The following is a 14,832-nucleotide window of genomic DNA, read 5'->3' as shown; positions in this document are numbered from 1 at the left end:
AGATAATTTGCTAACAGACAATAGATTACAAGTAAGTTTAGAAACATGGAGAACAGATTTAAGATCTATTCCCTCAGAGATTTTTATTAGACCTTTTCTTGCAATAGGTGAGAAATTACCATCATCTATCCGAACCTTTTTATTTCCAGGACAAGGTGAATAGGATTCAAACATGTTTGAGGAATTGGTCATGTGGTCGGATGCTCTAGAATCGATTATCCATGGAGTAGATTTAAAACGACAAGATGGAGCATATAATTCATTACCTGTGTGTGCCAAAGAAACACTAGAAGTACCGGATGTCAAGTTGGATTTCAGCAGTGCAAGAAGATGCTCCATTTGCTCAATGGTGAAGGGGTTGGTCTCAGCCTCATTAGCAGTAGGAATAATGGCTCGGCTTGGTTTGTCACCTGTTTTTCCTTTCCAATTTGCAGGTTTCCCATGGATTTTCCAACAGTTCTCACGAGTATGGCTTTGTTGCAAAAATCACACCAAACCCGTGGTCTTTCATCTGATTTGCGCTGAAACGCAGCAGCTTTATTATAGCCTCCACCCGTGGTAACCAAGGTTGAACCTTCAATAGCAACTCCAGGGCCCTTTTTGCCCAGCATCACATTCCTCTGACTCTCTTTTCTTCTAACTTCTGAAAAAACTTCACCAATTGAAGGCAAGGGTTGTCTTCCAATTATTCTCCCTCTTACCTCATCAAACTCGACATTAAGGACAACCAAGAACTTGAAGATCCGATTGTCTTCCATGGTCTTCTTATGATGAAGTCCATCCTCGGCATATTTCCACTCATAGGTGTTGAAGAGGTCAAGGTCTTGCCAGATCCGCTTCAAGGAGTTGAAGTACTTTGCGACGTTGTCCTCCTCTTGTCGTATCTCACCAAGTTTGAGGGTTAATTCAAAGATCTGTGATTGATTCCCTAAATCAGAATACATCTGATTTACATTCTCCCAAAGCTCTTGTGCTGTTGGATAGCACATGTAATTAGAGCTAATGTCTTTTTCCATAGAATTCACAAGCCATGTCATCACCATGGAATTCTCAACATCTTATATAGCATAGTTCGGATCATCCACTGCAAGAGCCTTCTTTTCACCCGTCAGGTAGCCCATCTTTCCACGTCCTCTGATATACATCCGAACTGATTGAAACCATCTCAGAAAGTTGTCACCATTCAAGCGAATCGTGGTGATTTGGATAGAGTGAGATTCCGAGGTGGTAGGACTGATTTTTGAAGAATCAGTGATGATAGGATTGTTCAGAGAAGGTTGAGGAACAGTAGTGGACTCGTTTGAAATATCCGACATGGTTTCAGAGAATAGGGATTGAAAGAGAGGAAGAATGAGGATTTTGGCAAGCAAATTGCTATCTCTGATACCAAGCTGAAGAATAGGGTTTCACGGGAATAATTTTCTTTCATTGAAATTATTCTTTTATAGAGTTTACAACATATACAAATCCTTCAAATTAGGAAACTAAATCACTGATTAAAAGGAAAGAACAACTCCTAACAATTACTTTCCTAAAAATACAAAGATTAACAACTAATAAATAATTTACAGCTTTACAAAGTTATTTCTTTCCATATTAGTTTTGGTTTTCCAACAACAACAACTCGCATATGGAAACTACATAGTTAATCACTATCAATAAAGTCCAATGAAAAAACCAGGATGAAATTAAATGTAGCAATTATCAACATCACATCATGTTCTATTAGCATTTGTAATATAACGATAAGAAGATAATTTCTGTATATTTTGTTCCTTACAGCTGATAGCAGTTGTGCTTTACGAAACCAAGACAATTCATCATTCCGCATGCTTTGAACTTTAGACTGGAAACTCTTTTCCCATGCATAACATCTGAAACATATTTAGCAAATCCATTCAGAATTGCAACTGTTAACGCCTAAAATTTCACATAAGTATAAGAAAAATCCTTAATCAAATTGAACCATACTTCACAGTGTCCATGGCAGCCAAAATTTCATTCATGAGGCTGACTCTCTTGTCAGTTCGTTGCAATCCTTCCTTGGACAATTTTCGCATTTTGCTAATGATAAATGTCTGTTTTGACAAAATAATTTAAATGCATGAGAAGGTGAAATTATACAAGAGATGATCAATTAAAAAGATAAATCACAACTTTCATCATAGACATTAAACAACACAATGAATGATGATATCCGGACATATCAAATCTATTGATTAGTAAATGTATTCCTTAACTTCAGAATCAGGTGGATAATTTCTAAAACCTTAGGATAAATAAAAAATGAGGTCTGACAGTCTTATCTTCTAGTCAATTTAGACTTTTCTAGGCCTTTTCGCTTTTAAGAATTTCTTATTCATTTTCCTCTCTTGACTTTTATTGTGGTTCACATTCTGGCCTCCATCTATGCCATTGGCTTTTATTCATTGCCACTGTTTTCTCAGCACTATCAAAGGGAAATGAGGCATCCTAAATTTGCTTGCAAAGTATAAAGAACATATCAATTATTGTCTAAGTGGTTCCTTGCTAAAGACGTTGATCTCCATCCCGTGTTTCTATTTTTTGATAGAGTTTATTATCTAAGTAGCCCAGAGTGGGCAGACTAGTGAGATTAAAGCTCTGCTCCTGCTTCTCTATCTGACAAGAGGGTTGTCAGATGAGGGTAAGGATCTAGGTCTGATCCTAGAACCAACGGACCCTATCCCTCTGAGATTATAAGTAAAAGGCTCCTTAGAGTTTCGTACAAGCTTTGAACTAGATAATAGATATTCTTGACCTAACTAATTAATTGGTTCAATTTATTCTTATGTTGTTGTGTAATTGGTGGAAAAATGCTCTGTTGTAGCACTTTTCCTTATTCTTATGTAAGAATGTTACATTCAGACATCTGGGGCCTAGGAAGCCTTTCAAAAAAGCCACAAGCAAATATTTTTCTTTACAACTAATGCATTTTGACATGTTTGACCCAATGAATGTGAGAGGAAGGTAGGGTGCCTATTACTTCATCATATTTATGGATGACTATACACGTCAAGGTTATGTCTATTTGATCTCTCACAATTCATAAGCTTTTGATTGCTTTAGACTTCTATCAACATGGTAGAGAATCCAAAAAAAAAACTATTAAAACACTAAGGATAGATTGTGATGTGAGCATCTATCTGAGAATTTTAATAATCTATACGATGAAAAGGGAATCAAAGACAATTAATAATTTCAAGGATTTACAAAACAAAATGATGTAGTGGAATGGAAGAACCACATGCTTTTAGATATGGGGTTGCTTGATGACGGTGCAAGCTAAAAATCTAATATCATAATGAGGGGATGTTATTTTGACTGCTTCCTACATCTTGAACCAAAGCAAGTGCATCTTTATTAGATATTCTAATAAATCAAAGGGTTATATGATGCTTGGTAAACAATCAATGTGAGTTTAAATGAAATTGAGTCACGATGTCTTCCTAGAGGATGATTTTTCAAATAAATGGGGAATTGAATCAAAATCTTAACTTGTTTGAGACTGTTTAATTAGAGGAAGGCACTCTAAATCCTACTAAGGATATCGAAGTCAACTTCCTAGCTAATAAGAGTATACCTTTAAATGTTGACCTACCACCCAGTGGGAAAGCACCATTGAGTGGGAGTGCACTAGTAAAATATTGATTCATAAGATCCAATAGTGCGTAGAAGCAAATGTGGAACTATCCCTCAAAGTTGTAATGAGATAAATGGGGAAGTTTTTGTGTGTGCTCTAGAAGATGATATTGAACCCAAAAGTTATAAGAGACTCTCTCATTCCCTGCTTGTGAAAAATGGAGGGCTACAATGATATAGGAAATAGAGTTTATGAGGAAGAACATTGTTTTGAAGTTAGTTGATCTTCCACTAGGGTATAAGACCATTGGAAAAAAGTGGGTTCCCAAGATCAAACGTTAGGTAGATGGTTTAATAAAGATGTGTCTTATGGTGAAAGGATACCCTCAAAGAGAGTGTGTGCGCTATGAGGAAACCTTTTCACCAGTAGTGAGTTTTGCCTTAATTTACCTTATTCTAGTCCTTATCACACATTTGGATCAAGAATTATGCTAAATGGATGTTAAAAGTACATTTCTTAATGGAGAACCAAGTGAGGAGATCTACATGGATCCACCATTTGATTTCATAGTGAATGGGGATGGGCACAAAGTTTGCAAGTTCCAAAGGTCCATTAATGGGCTAAAATAATCATTTAGACAATAGCATATTAGATTTCATCAAACTATTATGACCTATAGGTTTACAATAGTCAAAGAAAATCATTTTGTGTTTGTGAAACAGTTGAGGGATGGATTCTTTATTTTGTCTTTGTGTGAGGAGACATTATTTGAAAGGGTGAAGAAATGATTGTTGCCAACAAAGGGTAGTTTGTAACGACTTACTCCCAATCATGTGGATATTGTTTGTTTTGGGCCTGAGAGACCTTTACGACTTTAAAATACATCTACAAGGTTAAAAGGAGTTCATACATATATAGTGTTTGTTTTTAACCTTTTTCCCTATTTGATGTGGAATATCATAATCACATGCAGACATAACGTCCTCATCGTATTCACTGTGTCCTAACGGATCGTAGGGTCAAACAAACAGATATCCCTTATGGGGCTAAACAAACTCCCACACTAGGGTTGGAGATTAACTCTGATACCATTTTTAATGACTCACTCCAACTATTTAAATATTATCCACTCTGGACCTAAAAGGCCCTTGTAGCTTTAAAAATGTGTTTACAGGGTTAAAAGGAGTTCATATATATATAGAATTAAGAACTTTTTTCCCTATTGATGTGGGATATCACAAACACTACCGTATGCAAGGATGTTAGGTCCCTATCAAGACTTGGACTGAAAATGCATGAAGGATAGAGAATGAAGTCCATAAACTGGAATGAGTTGTATTTAGGATTATATCTTTATTACTGATGGTACAGAACACAAGGATAGAAAATGGGTGCATTAGGTTTTCAAGTAGCATAATACCTTCAGTCAAATCTTGAAGATCATGAAACCTAAAAATTTTGAAGTTACACTATGGCATAACATATGACTCTAAGGTATAAAACAGTAGGAAAAGGTTAATGGCTGGCAGCTTTTGGCTAAGTTGAGAAGATGCAATCCATACATTTAATATAGATATATTCACCACAAAAAAGAAAATATGAAGATATTAAATGAAAACATGAGGGAATTAATTGTGTACAATCTAATATCAAAACAAACCCAACTTCAACCAATGAGGAGAAGGAATTAAAAATTCACATACCTGTATCGGGAGCATGAGAAGTAGCATCAATGAACCAAGGAGGGAAGCAACCCCTAATTGCTGATAAAGAAGAACCATAGCGATGATGATACGAAATGGAGCAGACCATAAAGCATGTAGTTGTTGACATATTTGCTGAGCAAAGTAAAAGGTACATTTAGTTATAAGCTCACTTTAACTCCTCAAATGATATGGCAACAGAAATAGATAGTATATTGGCATTTCCTTTAAACAAAAATGCAAACCAATAGTAGCTCATTTATCCTTTTATTTTTATTTTTTGCTTGTTGAACTTGAATCAAATGTAGAGAATAATAAGGAAATTTTAAACCAGATTTGCTACCAATAATAAGCATAATGATGCGACACATCATTTTACCTCTAACCACACTAATCTTCAATTTACAATTTTCAAGTATTCTGTTGGCTATTTCACCATACCTATTGTGGGATAGATTTGGGCGTCGGTGTTGGGTGCAAATGTGTGTCTAGGTGTCTAATTTTTCACATGCTCATATTTTAGGATACAAGGGCTTATTAAAAAAAAAAAATCTCAATAGTGAATCTGGGTGTTTTGATGCAGCAAAATAAAAGAAAAAAAAATCAATTAGAAAATAATCAAAATAAAAAATCTTAAACTATCAACTTTCCTAAAAGTTTAAGTTGTCAGCATATGAGCCCCAATATATATCAAGCTAATACCATCCTCATATGAAGCTCCATACCCACACATGGACAAACACATTAGTAGTGGTAATAGTATATAAATAGAAAAGGAAACAATATTAGGAGAGACTTGCACTTGAGATTGCTATCTCTAATAGGATGTTAGACTACCAATTTTTCTAAAAACTTAAATTATTTGGATTTGGTTCACAATGTACACAAAGCTAACAAAAGGATATGAATTGTAATGACACATGCCCTCCTATGTAGATATTATCTTCTTTGCATCCAATAGGTCCTCACAACTTTAAAATGTGTCTACATGATTAAGAGGAGCACACATATATATAGTGTCAAAAAGTTTTTCTCATATCCAATGTGGGATATCATAATCACCTCCCATGTAGCACATGACATTCTCATCGTATCCCACAAGATTGTGGGGACAAACAGACAGACACTCCTTGCAAGGTCAAACAAATTATCACATTGAGGTAGGGAATCGATTCTAATACCATTTGTAATGACCCATTCTCTCCCATGTAGATATTGTTTGCTTTGGGCTCAATGAGCCTTTATGGCTTTAAAATGTGTTTATATGATTAAGAAGAGCCCATACATAAATAGTGTTAAAAATATTTTCCCCTATCCGATGTGGGATATTTACATGGGAGGGAGCGAATCGTTATATAAAAACTCCCCCATTTTTCTTTGCTATCCCTATTTTTCTCTATCAAAACCATTTTTTCACTTCATTAAATTAAGTGAAAAAGCCAATAGTTTGCCACTTAAGAGCTTGAACACCTTTATCTTATGCCCTTAGGCCTTCAATTGGTCATTAAAAATTATTTTCTAGCAAACTCTTCTCTTTCCTCTATTTAACCATCTATTAAGAAAAAAACCAAACAACTATATTCTAAGTAAAAGAGATACATCTAACAAGAATCTCATATCCACATGAATTTCAAGTCATATCGACACAACTACACTAAATGATGTCAAAGAGTTCATGTATCATAACACTTAAATATATGATAACATGTCTATGTGTCTATGAGTGTATCATAATCTTGTTAAATAGCATGTACTTTATTTTTAGTACATCTAGACCCTTAGAAATAAAAAAGGTTATAATTCTATAAATAGTGAAAATCCTAAAAGGAGAGTCACTCCACAAATTAGGTTCAATGAGAAAAAATGAAATATGAAAGAAAATAAAGAAATGTCATTTAGTGTTTAAAATGTTGAGGCTATGGTAACAATGCTAGTGATTGCACTAGCAAGAAAGTAAAAGAAAGGTCGAGAAAATGAATGAAACATGGAGCAATCATATCTGAATCAGACGAGTCCAATAGCTAAGCTTAGAATGATGCAACTATCAACTATATAACATTGACAACCATTATTATGATTATTAACCCTATTGCTATGGATCCGGTGTCTCATAATTTGAGTGAGCCACACTCAAAAGGGTACAAGGATGGATATAATGCAGCTCAAACCAAGCTATAAAAAGAAAGTCCAAAGTTGAAACAATGGAAAGTGCTTAACAAGAAGTTTAGGGTTTGTGATCATGAAAGCACTACTTTGAAAGTAGACAATGAATTGTTGACTCTCATGGTTCAGCCAAAACATAAGAAGGCAATGTTTAGATATTAGTTTTAGGAAAAAGAAATAGTTTGTTGTTAGTATTAAAAATTCTTGAAGTAGAGTTTAAAATACTCAAAGGAAACTTCCAATTTAGAAGTGAGGTTTTCGAAAACTTATGTGATGACACTAGAAAGTTGAATAAACTTTGGAGATAGGCAAGCTAGAGGGTAAATGAGCTGACCACTACCTTGGAGCCAAAAGCCACGCTTCTTTCTTGTGAAGGAACTTCCCATTGCAAAAATAATATCTTCTGGGATGATGCCCCACATAAGAAATAAGTGACATGAGCTTCTATGAGATCTCAAGGCAAGCAAAAAAGTGAAAGATTTGTCTAGACTCAGCTAGAGAACCTCTGTGAGCAAATTAAGTAATTGGTTGAAACACTTACAGTTTGGATACTCATAAGCTTGAGCAACTCAAGGACTTTAACTAGGTTTCTAAAGCTCCCATATTAACCAAGAGCAAGACTAGAATGAGACATATTCTACCTAGAAGAGGCTTTTTTTGGGTTAAGAAAGAAGATCTAAAGCTTCTAGTGGTTCATACTGTCCCATTAAGTAAAAAAAATCGTACTTTGATAATGATTTGTCTATGCACATCGCAAGTGACAAGCCCCTATTTGTTCTCCTAATAACTTCAATTATAAGACTGCTACTTTGGTGGTGGTGGTATTATATAAAATGTATTAGCTAGTAGTTCTGTACAAGCCCCAGGCATTTCCAAATTAGAAAATGTTTGATATGTAGAAGTTCTTAAGGCAAATCTCCTTAGCTTTTGCCATTTACCTATGATAATTGTGGGACACATGATAATGTTGGTAAAGGTGTTATGCAACAGAGATGCAGTTCCAATAATTGCTACATATTTTCTAATTGCTCTTGTATGTAATAAGGTTAAGCTAGAAAAAGTTGATTGTTATTGCTAATATTGTGATGTTTTTTTCCTTTACTGTAAATCTAAGTAATCTAATCTCTGAATTTAAGGAATTGTACAATTAGTGAATGGCAATTCTTTCCCTTTTAGTGTTGAGAAGTCCTATATATCATGTACTAATTCATTCAGAAATAAGATGTGTTATTCATCTTCATCATTATGTATCAGATCTGTAGGAAAACTTTTGGCCTTCATTGCAGTTGGAATTTTTTTTTAGATTGCGCAACCTTCTTTGCCGGAGAATACCAGTTTCCTTTTTTTGTTTCCTTCCACATTCCTACCATCAATCATGTTTGAAACATTAGAAGCAATCTCTACAGTCCCTGTTTCAAATGTCAACATCCAACCTCTAACATCAAGAGAATACCAAGACCTTTAGGTATCGTTTCGATGAAGTGGTTGAAATTATTTGGTTTGGTCACAGCTGGTGAAAACGTTCTTGAAAGGCAAAAGGAAATTAGGTCACTTGATCAATCCAGATGGGCAAAGATGATCCTAGATTTGGTGCATGGGATGAGACAAATTCCATGATCATGTCATGGCTTTGGAACTCTATACAATCAGAGATCAGTGGGCTTTACATGCTGCTCACTATTGCATGAGTGATAAGGGAGGCTGTTCGACAAACATATTCAAAAGTGCATGATGTAGCTTAAATTTATGAGATCAAAACAAAGATTACAACCATAAAACCATGTAATTTATCTATGATTGAATATTATAATATCATGAAAGGATTGTGGCTTGAATTATATTACTACGAATTTCAAGACGAAGTGTAGCGAAGATATCCTATTGCAGTTGTTTGGCGAACATGAGAGATTTTTTTACTTTCTTGTTGGCCCTAATGTAGAATTTGATCAAGTACATGTCCAAGTTCTTGGCAAGGAATCTTGGCCACCCCTAATGAAGTCTTCTCACTCAAATGAGCTAAAGAAGGACGGCGGATAGTGATGTTTGATAATCTAACTTCTGAAAGTTTAGCCTTTGCTATAACAGCTCCTTCTAGTGTACTGCTAATTAAAAATAATGGCAGCAACAACAATGTAGATTCTAGAAAAAATGAGGGGCCTTGACCATCCAACAACAAAGATAGCTTATAGTGTAATTACTATAAGAAGCCACGACACACCAAAGAAACTTGCTAGAAACTTTATGGCAAACCTCAACCCTTTGGTAGAGGCACTGGAAACCAAAGTGCTGAGCAAGGAGGGCAAGCTAATATGGCTTATTATGATGATGATGTTGCTTCAACTGCTTCAACTACTTCAACAATGGTGGTTTCAACAAGGATGAGATTGAAAGACTTTGAACCCTTCTCTTTTTACCAGACAAGCCAAGTGCTTCCTGCTCTTTGGCACAGTCAAGTAACTATCCCATTTCTCTTTCTCTTAGTGTCTCAAAAGATTGTTTTTTTAGGCCTTGGATCATCGATTTAGGTGCCATAGACCACATGAGCCATTTCTTTACCCGTTTCACTACATATAACCCATGCTCTGAATACAAAAAAATCAAGGTTGTTGATGGCTCGCTTGCAGCCATTGCTGGACAAGGAACCATTAATCTCACACCCTCTCTTACACAAATTTATATTACACATTCCTAAACTTTCAGTCAACCTATTGTCTATCCATCCTATTGTGTTTTTCAGGACCAGATTACACAGGCAATGATGGGGCATGCTAAGGAGTTGGGGGGAGGGGGGCCTCTACTTCCTTGAAACTAGTAGTGGCAATGGTGATTGATAACCTCTTTCACATCTTTCAACATCTTCACCTAGTAAAGACCAAATTTGGCTTTATTATCTCCGTTTAGGATATCCACCTTTTTCTTTATTGAAGAAAATATTTTCTTTATTACTTAAACATTTGGATGTTAATAGTTATTGTGAGACTTATGAATTGGCCAAACACCATCATGTGTCCTTTCCTTTGAGTAATAGAAAGTCTTATACCCCTTTTGCATTAATTCATACTGATGTTTGGGGGCCCCTTGAATTCCAAATATTTTAGAGGCATGGTGTTTTGTGTTCTTTATTGATCATTGTTCTAGAGTGACTTGACCTTTCTTCTGAAAAATAAATCCAATGTGAGCAGTGTGTTTCATATTTTTCACAAAATGATTAGCAACCAATTTGGGGTCCAAATTAAAACTATTAGGTCTGATAATGGGAGGGAATATTTCAATCCAATACTATCCCCATTCCTTCAAAAAGAGAACATTATTCACCAGTCCACTTGCACAGATACCCCACAGCAAAATGGCATTGTTGAATGAAAAAATCGACACCTACTAGAAGTCACTTGACCCTTGTTGTTTTAAAAAAATATTTGTAAGTCATAATGGGAAAGGCAGTTTTGACTGCTACCCACTTAATAAACTAGCTTCCCTCTAGGGTCTTAGGTCACAAAAGTTCAATGACTATTTTCTCTAAGTTTTTTCCTAACTTTCAAGGATTTTGCAAACTATCTCCTAAAGTGTTTAGTTATGTGTCCTTTGTTCATACCCATGGTCAATACCTCAACAAACTCAATCCACATGCTCTCCAATGCATTTTTGTAGGGTATTCATAAACCAAAAAAAAAAAGGTACAAATGCTATCACTCAACCATAAGAAAATATTTCACCTCTATGGATGTTACATTTGTGGAACAAAAGTCCTTTTTCCCTATTCCTTATCTTCAAGGGGAGACTTTGATGAAAGACAAGGAAGATTTGTCATTCCTTGACCTACCTAATACTTCACATATAAGCACTATTGATACCACTAACTCTCAACTAACCAACTCCGACCCACCTATACCTCCCATGTCAAAGTCTAATGGTGAAATTTGAGAGAAAATTGGTCTTTCAATCACCCCACCACTATAGGTTTACTCAAGAAGGAAGCTACACATACCTAAACTTGTGCAATTCCAAGAATACGATCCTCTAACAGCAACTAAAACTTTAACTTTACATTTATTTTCATCATCTACACCATCTCCGGTTGTTCAAGATTTACACTTATCCATTGCCCTTAGAAAAGGGCCTAGAAAGTATACCCAACATCCCATTTCTAATTTAATTTAATTTCATAAATTGTCGCCATGACACCAAGCTTTCCTTACACAACTAAATCCCATTGAAATCCCAAAAATAGTCCAAGAGGCACTTAGGGATGAGAATTGGAGAAAAGCCATGAGTGATGAAATGAGTGTTCTAGAGAAAAACAACACATGGGAGATTGTAGAACTTCCTAAAGGAAAGAAACTACTAGGGTCATAGTAGAATCGAGACAGTGTGTCCCCCTGAGTGATTCTAAGGAGGTATGTTCATGTACACTATAGACATAGTAGTTTTTTAACTGAAACTTGACATTAGCTCTTAGTGAGGTAGGACATGTCAACTAATCACAACAAATGAGGATTTGGAACTCAAGGATAGTAGAGGTAATCTTGAGAGGCTAATAGCTTTCACCTCATTAAATTACGAACACCAGTTCATAGGGAGACAATATGCAACGGATAGCAAGTCACGGACCTGAGCACTTGGTATCTTGTTATTATATACATAGGGTACTGGTATGCAGTTGATTCTCTATCGTGAGATGTTAAATCAACTTCAGAATTAGATTTTGAGGGAGTTGATATTATCCTATGAGTCCTAGGGGTCTCTACTTAAGCTCATATACCTTAATGACATGGTTTATAAGGGTTTGGATTGACTTTTGGTTCACTTATGTGCATAAGGGTGTTTTGATAATTTCGTAAGGTTGCATAGGAGTTAATGAACGGTATCTTTGAATTAGGCTAATTGATTAATTGGACAACCCTTAGGTTAATTAATCAATTAAGACTAGATTAAGTGACCCAAGCTTATGATGGACTCGAGTTACTTATGCCCATTAGGAACCCTATAAATACCTTCTTATGGGTTAGGGTTTTAGTTTTCTTACACCATTTTCAAAATTCCAGAGAGAAAGCCTTAGCCTTCACCCTCTACCGTTTGAGTGCCCAGATTTGAGGAAGAGTCATCGGATGGAACATCGTGGGCCTACGAGACTTCCAACGACTTCAAATTTGCTCTTCACTGAAAGGAAAGGATTTGAGAACATCCAAATAATCGGTAAGGTTTTTTCATTCGAATATCTAGATCATTTTTTTTGTTTAAAAATGTGTTTTTGCTTTTGTTGCTAGGATTTAAATGCCCTAGGAAGTTATTGCATAAAGAATAAATTTGATGGGACTTCAGAAAAGTATAAGGCCAGATTTGTTGCCAAGGATTATACTCAAACCTGTGGAGTGAATTACTAGGAGACTTGCATCAGTGGTAAAGATGAAAATTGTTAAAATTTTATTATCATTGACAACTAACCGTGATTGAATGTTGTAGCAATTTGATGTCAAAAATGCATTCTTACATGGTGATTTAGGAGAAAAGGTGTATATAGATGCTCCACTAGGTTTAATAAAAGGTTAAAAACTAACCATGTGTGTAGACTCAAGAAGGCATTGTATAGACTTAAACAATCTCCTAGATCTTGGTTTGGAAGGTTCACCAAAGTCATGATAGAGATGGAGTTTCAACAGAGTTCGGGAGATCACACTCTCTTTACCAAACACTCCTCTTCTTTAAAGGTCACTGCTCGATAGTTTATATTGATGATATCATTGTTAAAAGTGATAATTTAGAGGAGATAAAACAACTTAAACAATAATTTGCTAAGGAGTTCAAGATAAAAGACCTAGGAAAGTTAAATTTTTTTTAGGAATCGAAATTGCTCACTCAAGAAATGGTATTTTTATGTCACAATGGAAGTACGCTCTTTATCTCCTTAAAAAAAAAAGTAGGATGCTAGGATGCAAGCTAAGTGAAATGCTAATTAAATAAAATCATAGGCTAGGTGATTCGCTTGAATCGATAGTGGTAGAATGAGGGCAACATCAACGTTTACTTAGGAAATTAATCTACTTGTCACACACATGACTAGACATAGCATATGTTGTAAGTGTAGTGAGTCAATTCATGCGCTCTCTCATGCAAGCACATCTAAAAAAATTCTCCGCTATCTAAAGGCTACACTAGGAAAAGGAATTTTGTTTAAGAAGAATAAAGAACTAAACTTAGAAGCTTATACAAATGCATATTGAGCAGGATCAATGGCAGATCAAACATCAACATCAATGACAGATCGAATGTCAACATCAGATTATCATACTTTTTTAGGTGGAAATCTAGTTACTAAAACAAGTAAGAAGCAAATAGTTGTTTCTAAATAAGTGTAGAAGCAGAATTCAGAGCAATAGCACAGGGAATTTGTGAGTTGCTCTGGTTAAAAATCATTCTTGATGATCTTGCAATAAGATGTGAAGGAACAATGAAGTTATACAGTGATAACAAGTCAACCATCAACATTGCTCACAATCCTGTTCAACACAATCATATTAAACATGTGGAGATTAACAAACATTTCATAAAAGAGAAACTGAATAGTGGGTTGATTTACACTCTATATGTTTCAACAAGAGGGCAACTTGTTGACATCCTAACCAAGGGACTAGCTAATCACTCATTACAAGCAACCATTGACAAACTAGGAATGGAAAATATTTATTCCCTAACCAAGGGACTAGCTAATCACTCATTACAACCAATCACTAACAAGCTAGGAATAGAAAATATTTATTCTCCACCTTGAGGGGGAGTGTTAGAAAGTCGACATAATACAAAGTTAGGAATGAGTTGAATATTTTGTATTTAATTTAGGCTAGTTTCTAATATTGTGATTTTTTTTTCCTTTACTATAAATCTAAGCAATCTAATCCTTGAATTTTAGGAATTTTACAATGAGGGAATGGTAATTCTTTCCTTTTTAGTGTAGAGGACCATATAAGTATATATATATTTATATGTATATATATGTATGTATGTATGTATGTATCATGCAGTGATTCTTTAAAAAATAACATGAATTATTTTTCTTTGTCATTATATTAATTATATGATTCTTCAAATAGTCATAAGCAAGGATTTAGAGGTAGACATTTCAGAACCAAAGAAGCCCCCTTGGTCCATGTCAATAGAACAAAGCATATCGGACAAACTCACAAGAAGATATTGCTCGCTACCTCCAAAACCTTTATGGTTAATTTAGATAGATATAATGATCACATACTTCATCCACCCTAAAATGAAGTTTTATTGGCAAGAACTACATATCAATTTTCAAAGACATCAAATTGATGGCCCTATTCCACTTATGTCTTACTTCACATCCTCCATTGGACCAAAAGGAAA

The 14,832-nt window shown here is 35.1% G+C and overlaps 1 protein-coding gene across 2 annotated transcripts in view; it reads right to left on the bottom strand.

Moving 5' to 3' along the window:
* The window catches only part of LOC100246392 (ABC transporter C family member 12), a 58,002-nt gene that overhangs the window by 18,491 nt on the left and 24,679 nt on the right, over window positions 1–14,832 (bottom strand). For both annotated transcript variants that reach the window (XM_002281034.4, XM_010657405.3), the window contains exons 13-15: window positions 5,305–5,439; window positions 1,972–2,078; window positions 1,781–1,874 (exon numbers count right to left, since the gene is read on the bottom strand). In XM_002281034.4, the coding sequence (XP_002281070.1) occupies window positions 1,781–1,874; window positions 1,972–2,078; window positions 5,305–5,439 (336 nt within the window). The remainder of the gene's footprint in view (window positions 1–1,780; window positions 1,875–1,971; window positions 2,079–5,304; window positions 5,440–14,832) is intronic.

Source organism: Vitis vinifera, chromosome 10, assembly GCF_030704535.1.
Source record: "Vitis vinifera cultivar Pinot Noir 40024 chromosome 10, ASM3070453v1".
NCBI classification, from domain to species: Eukaryota; Viridiplantae; Streptophyta; class Magnoliopsida; order Vitales; family Vitaceae; genus Vitis; species Vitis vinifera.
This window is presented reverse-complemented; position numbering and strand designations above follow the sequence as displayed.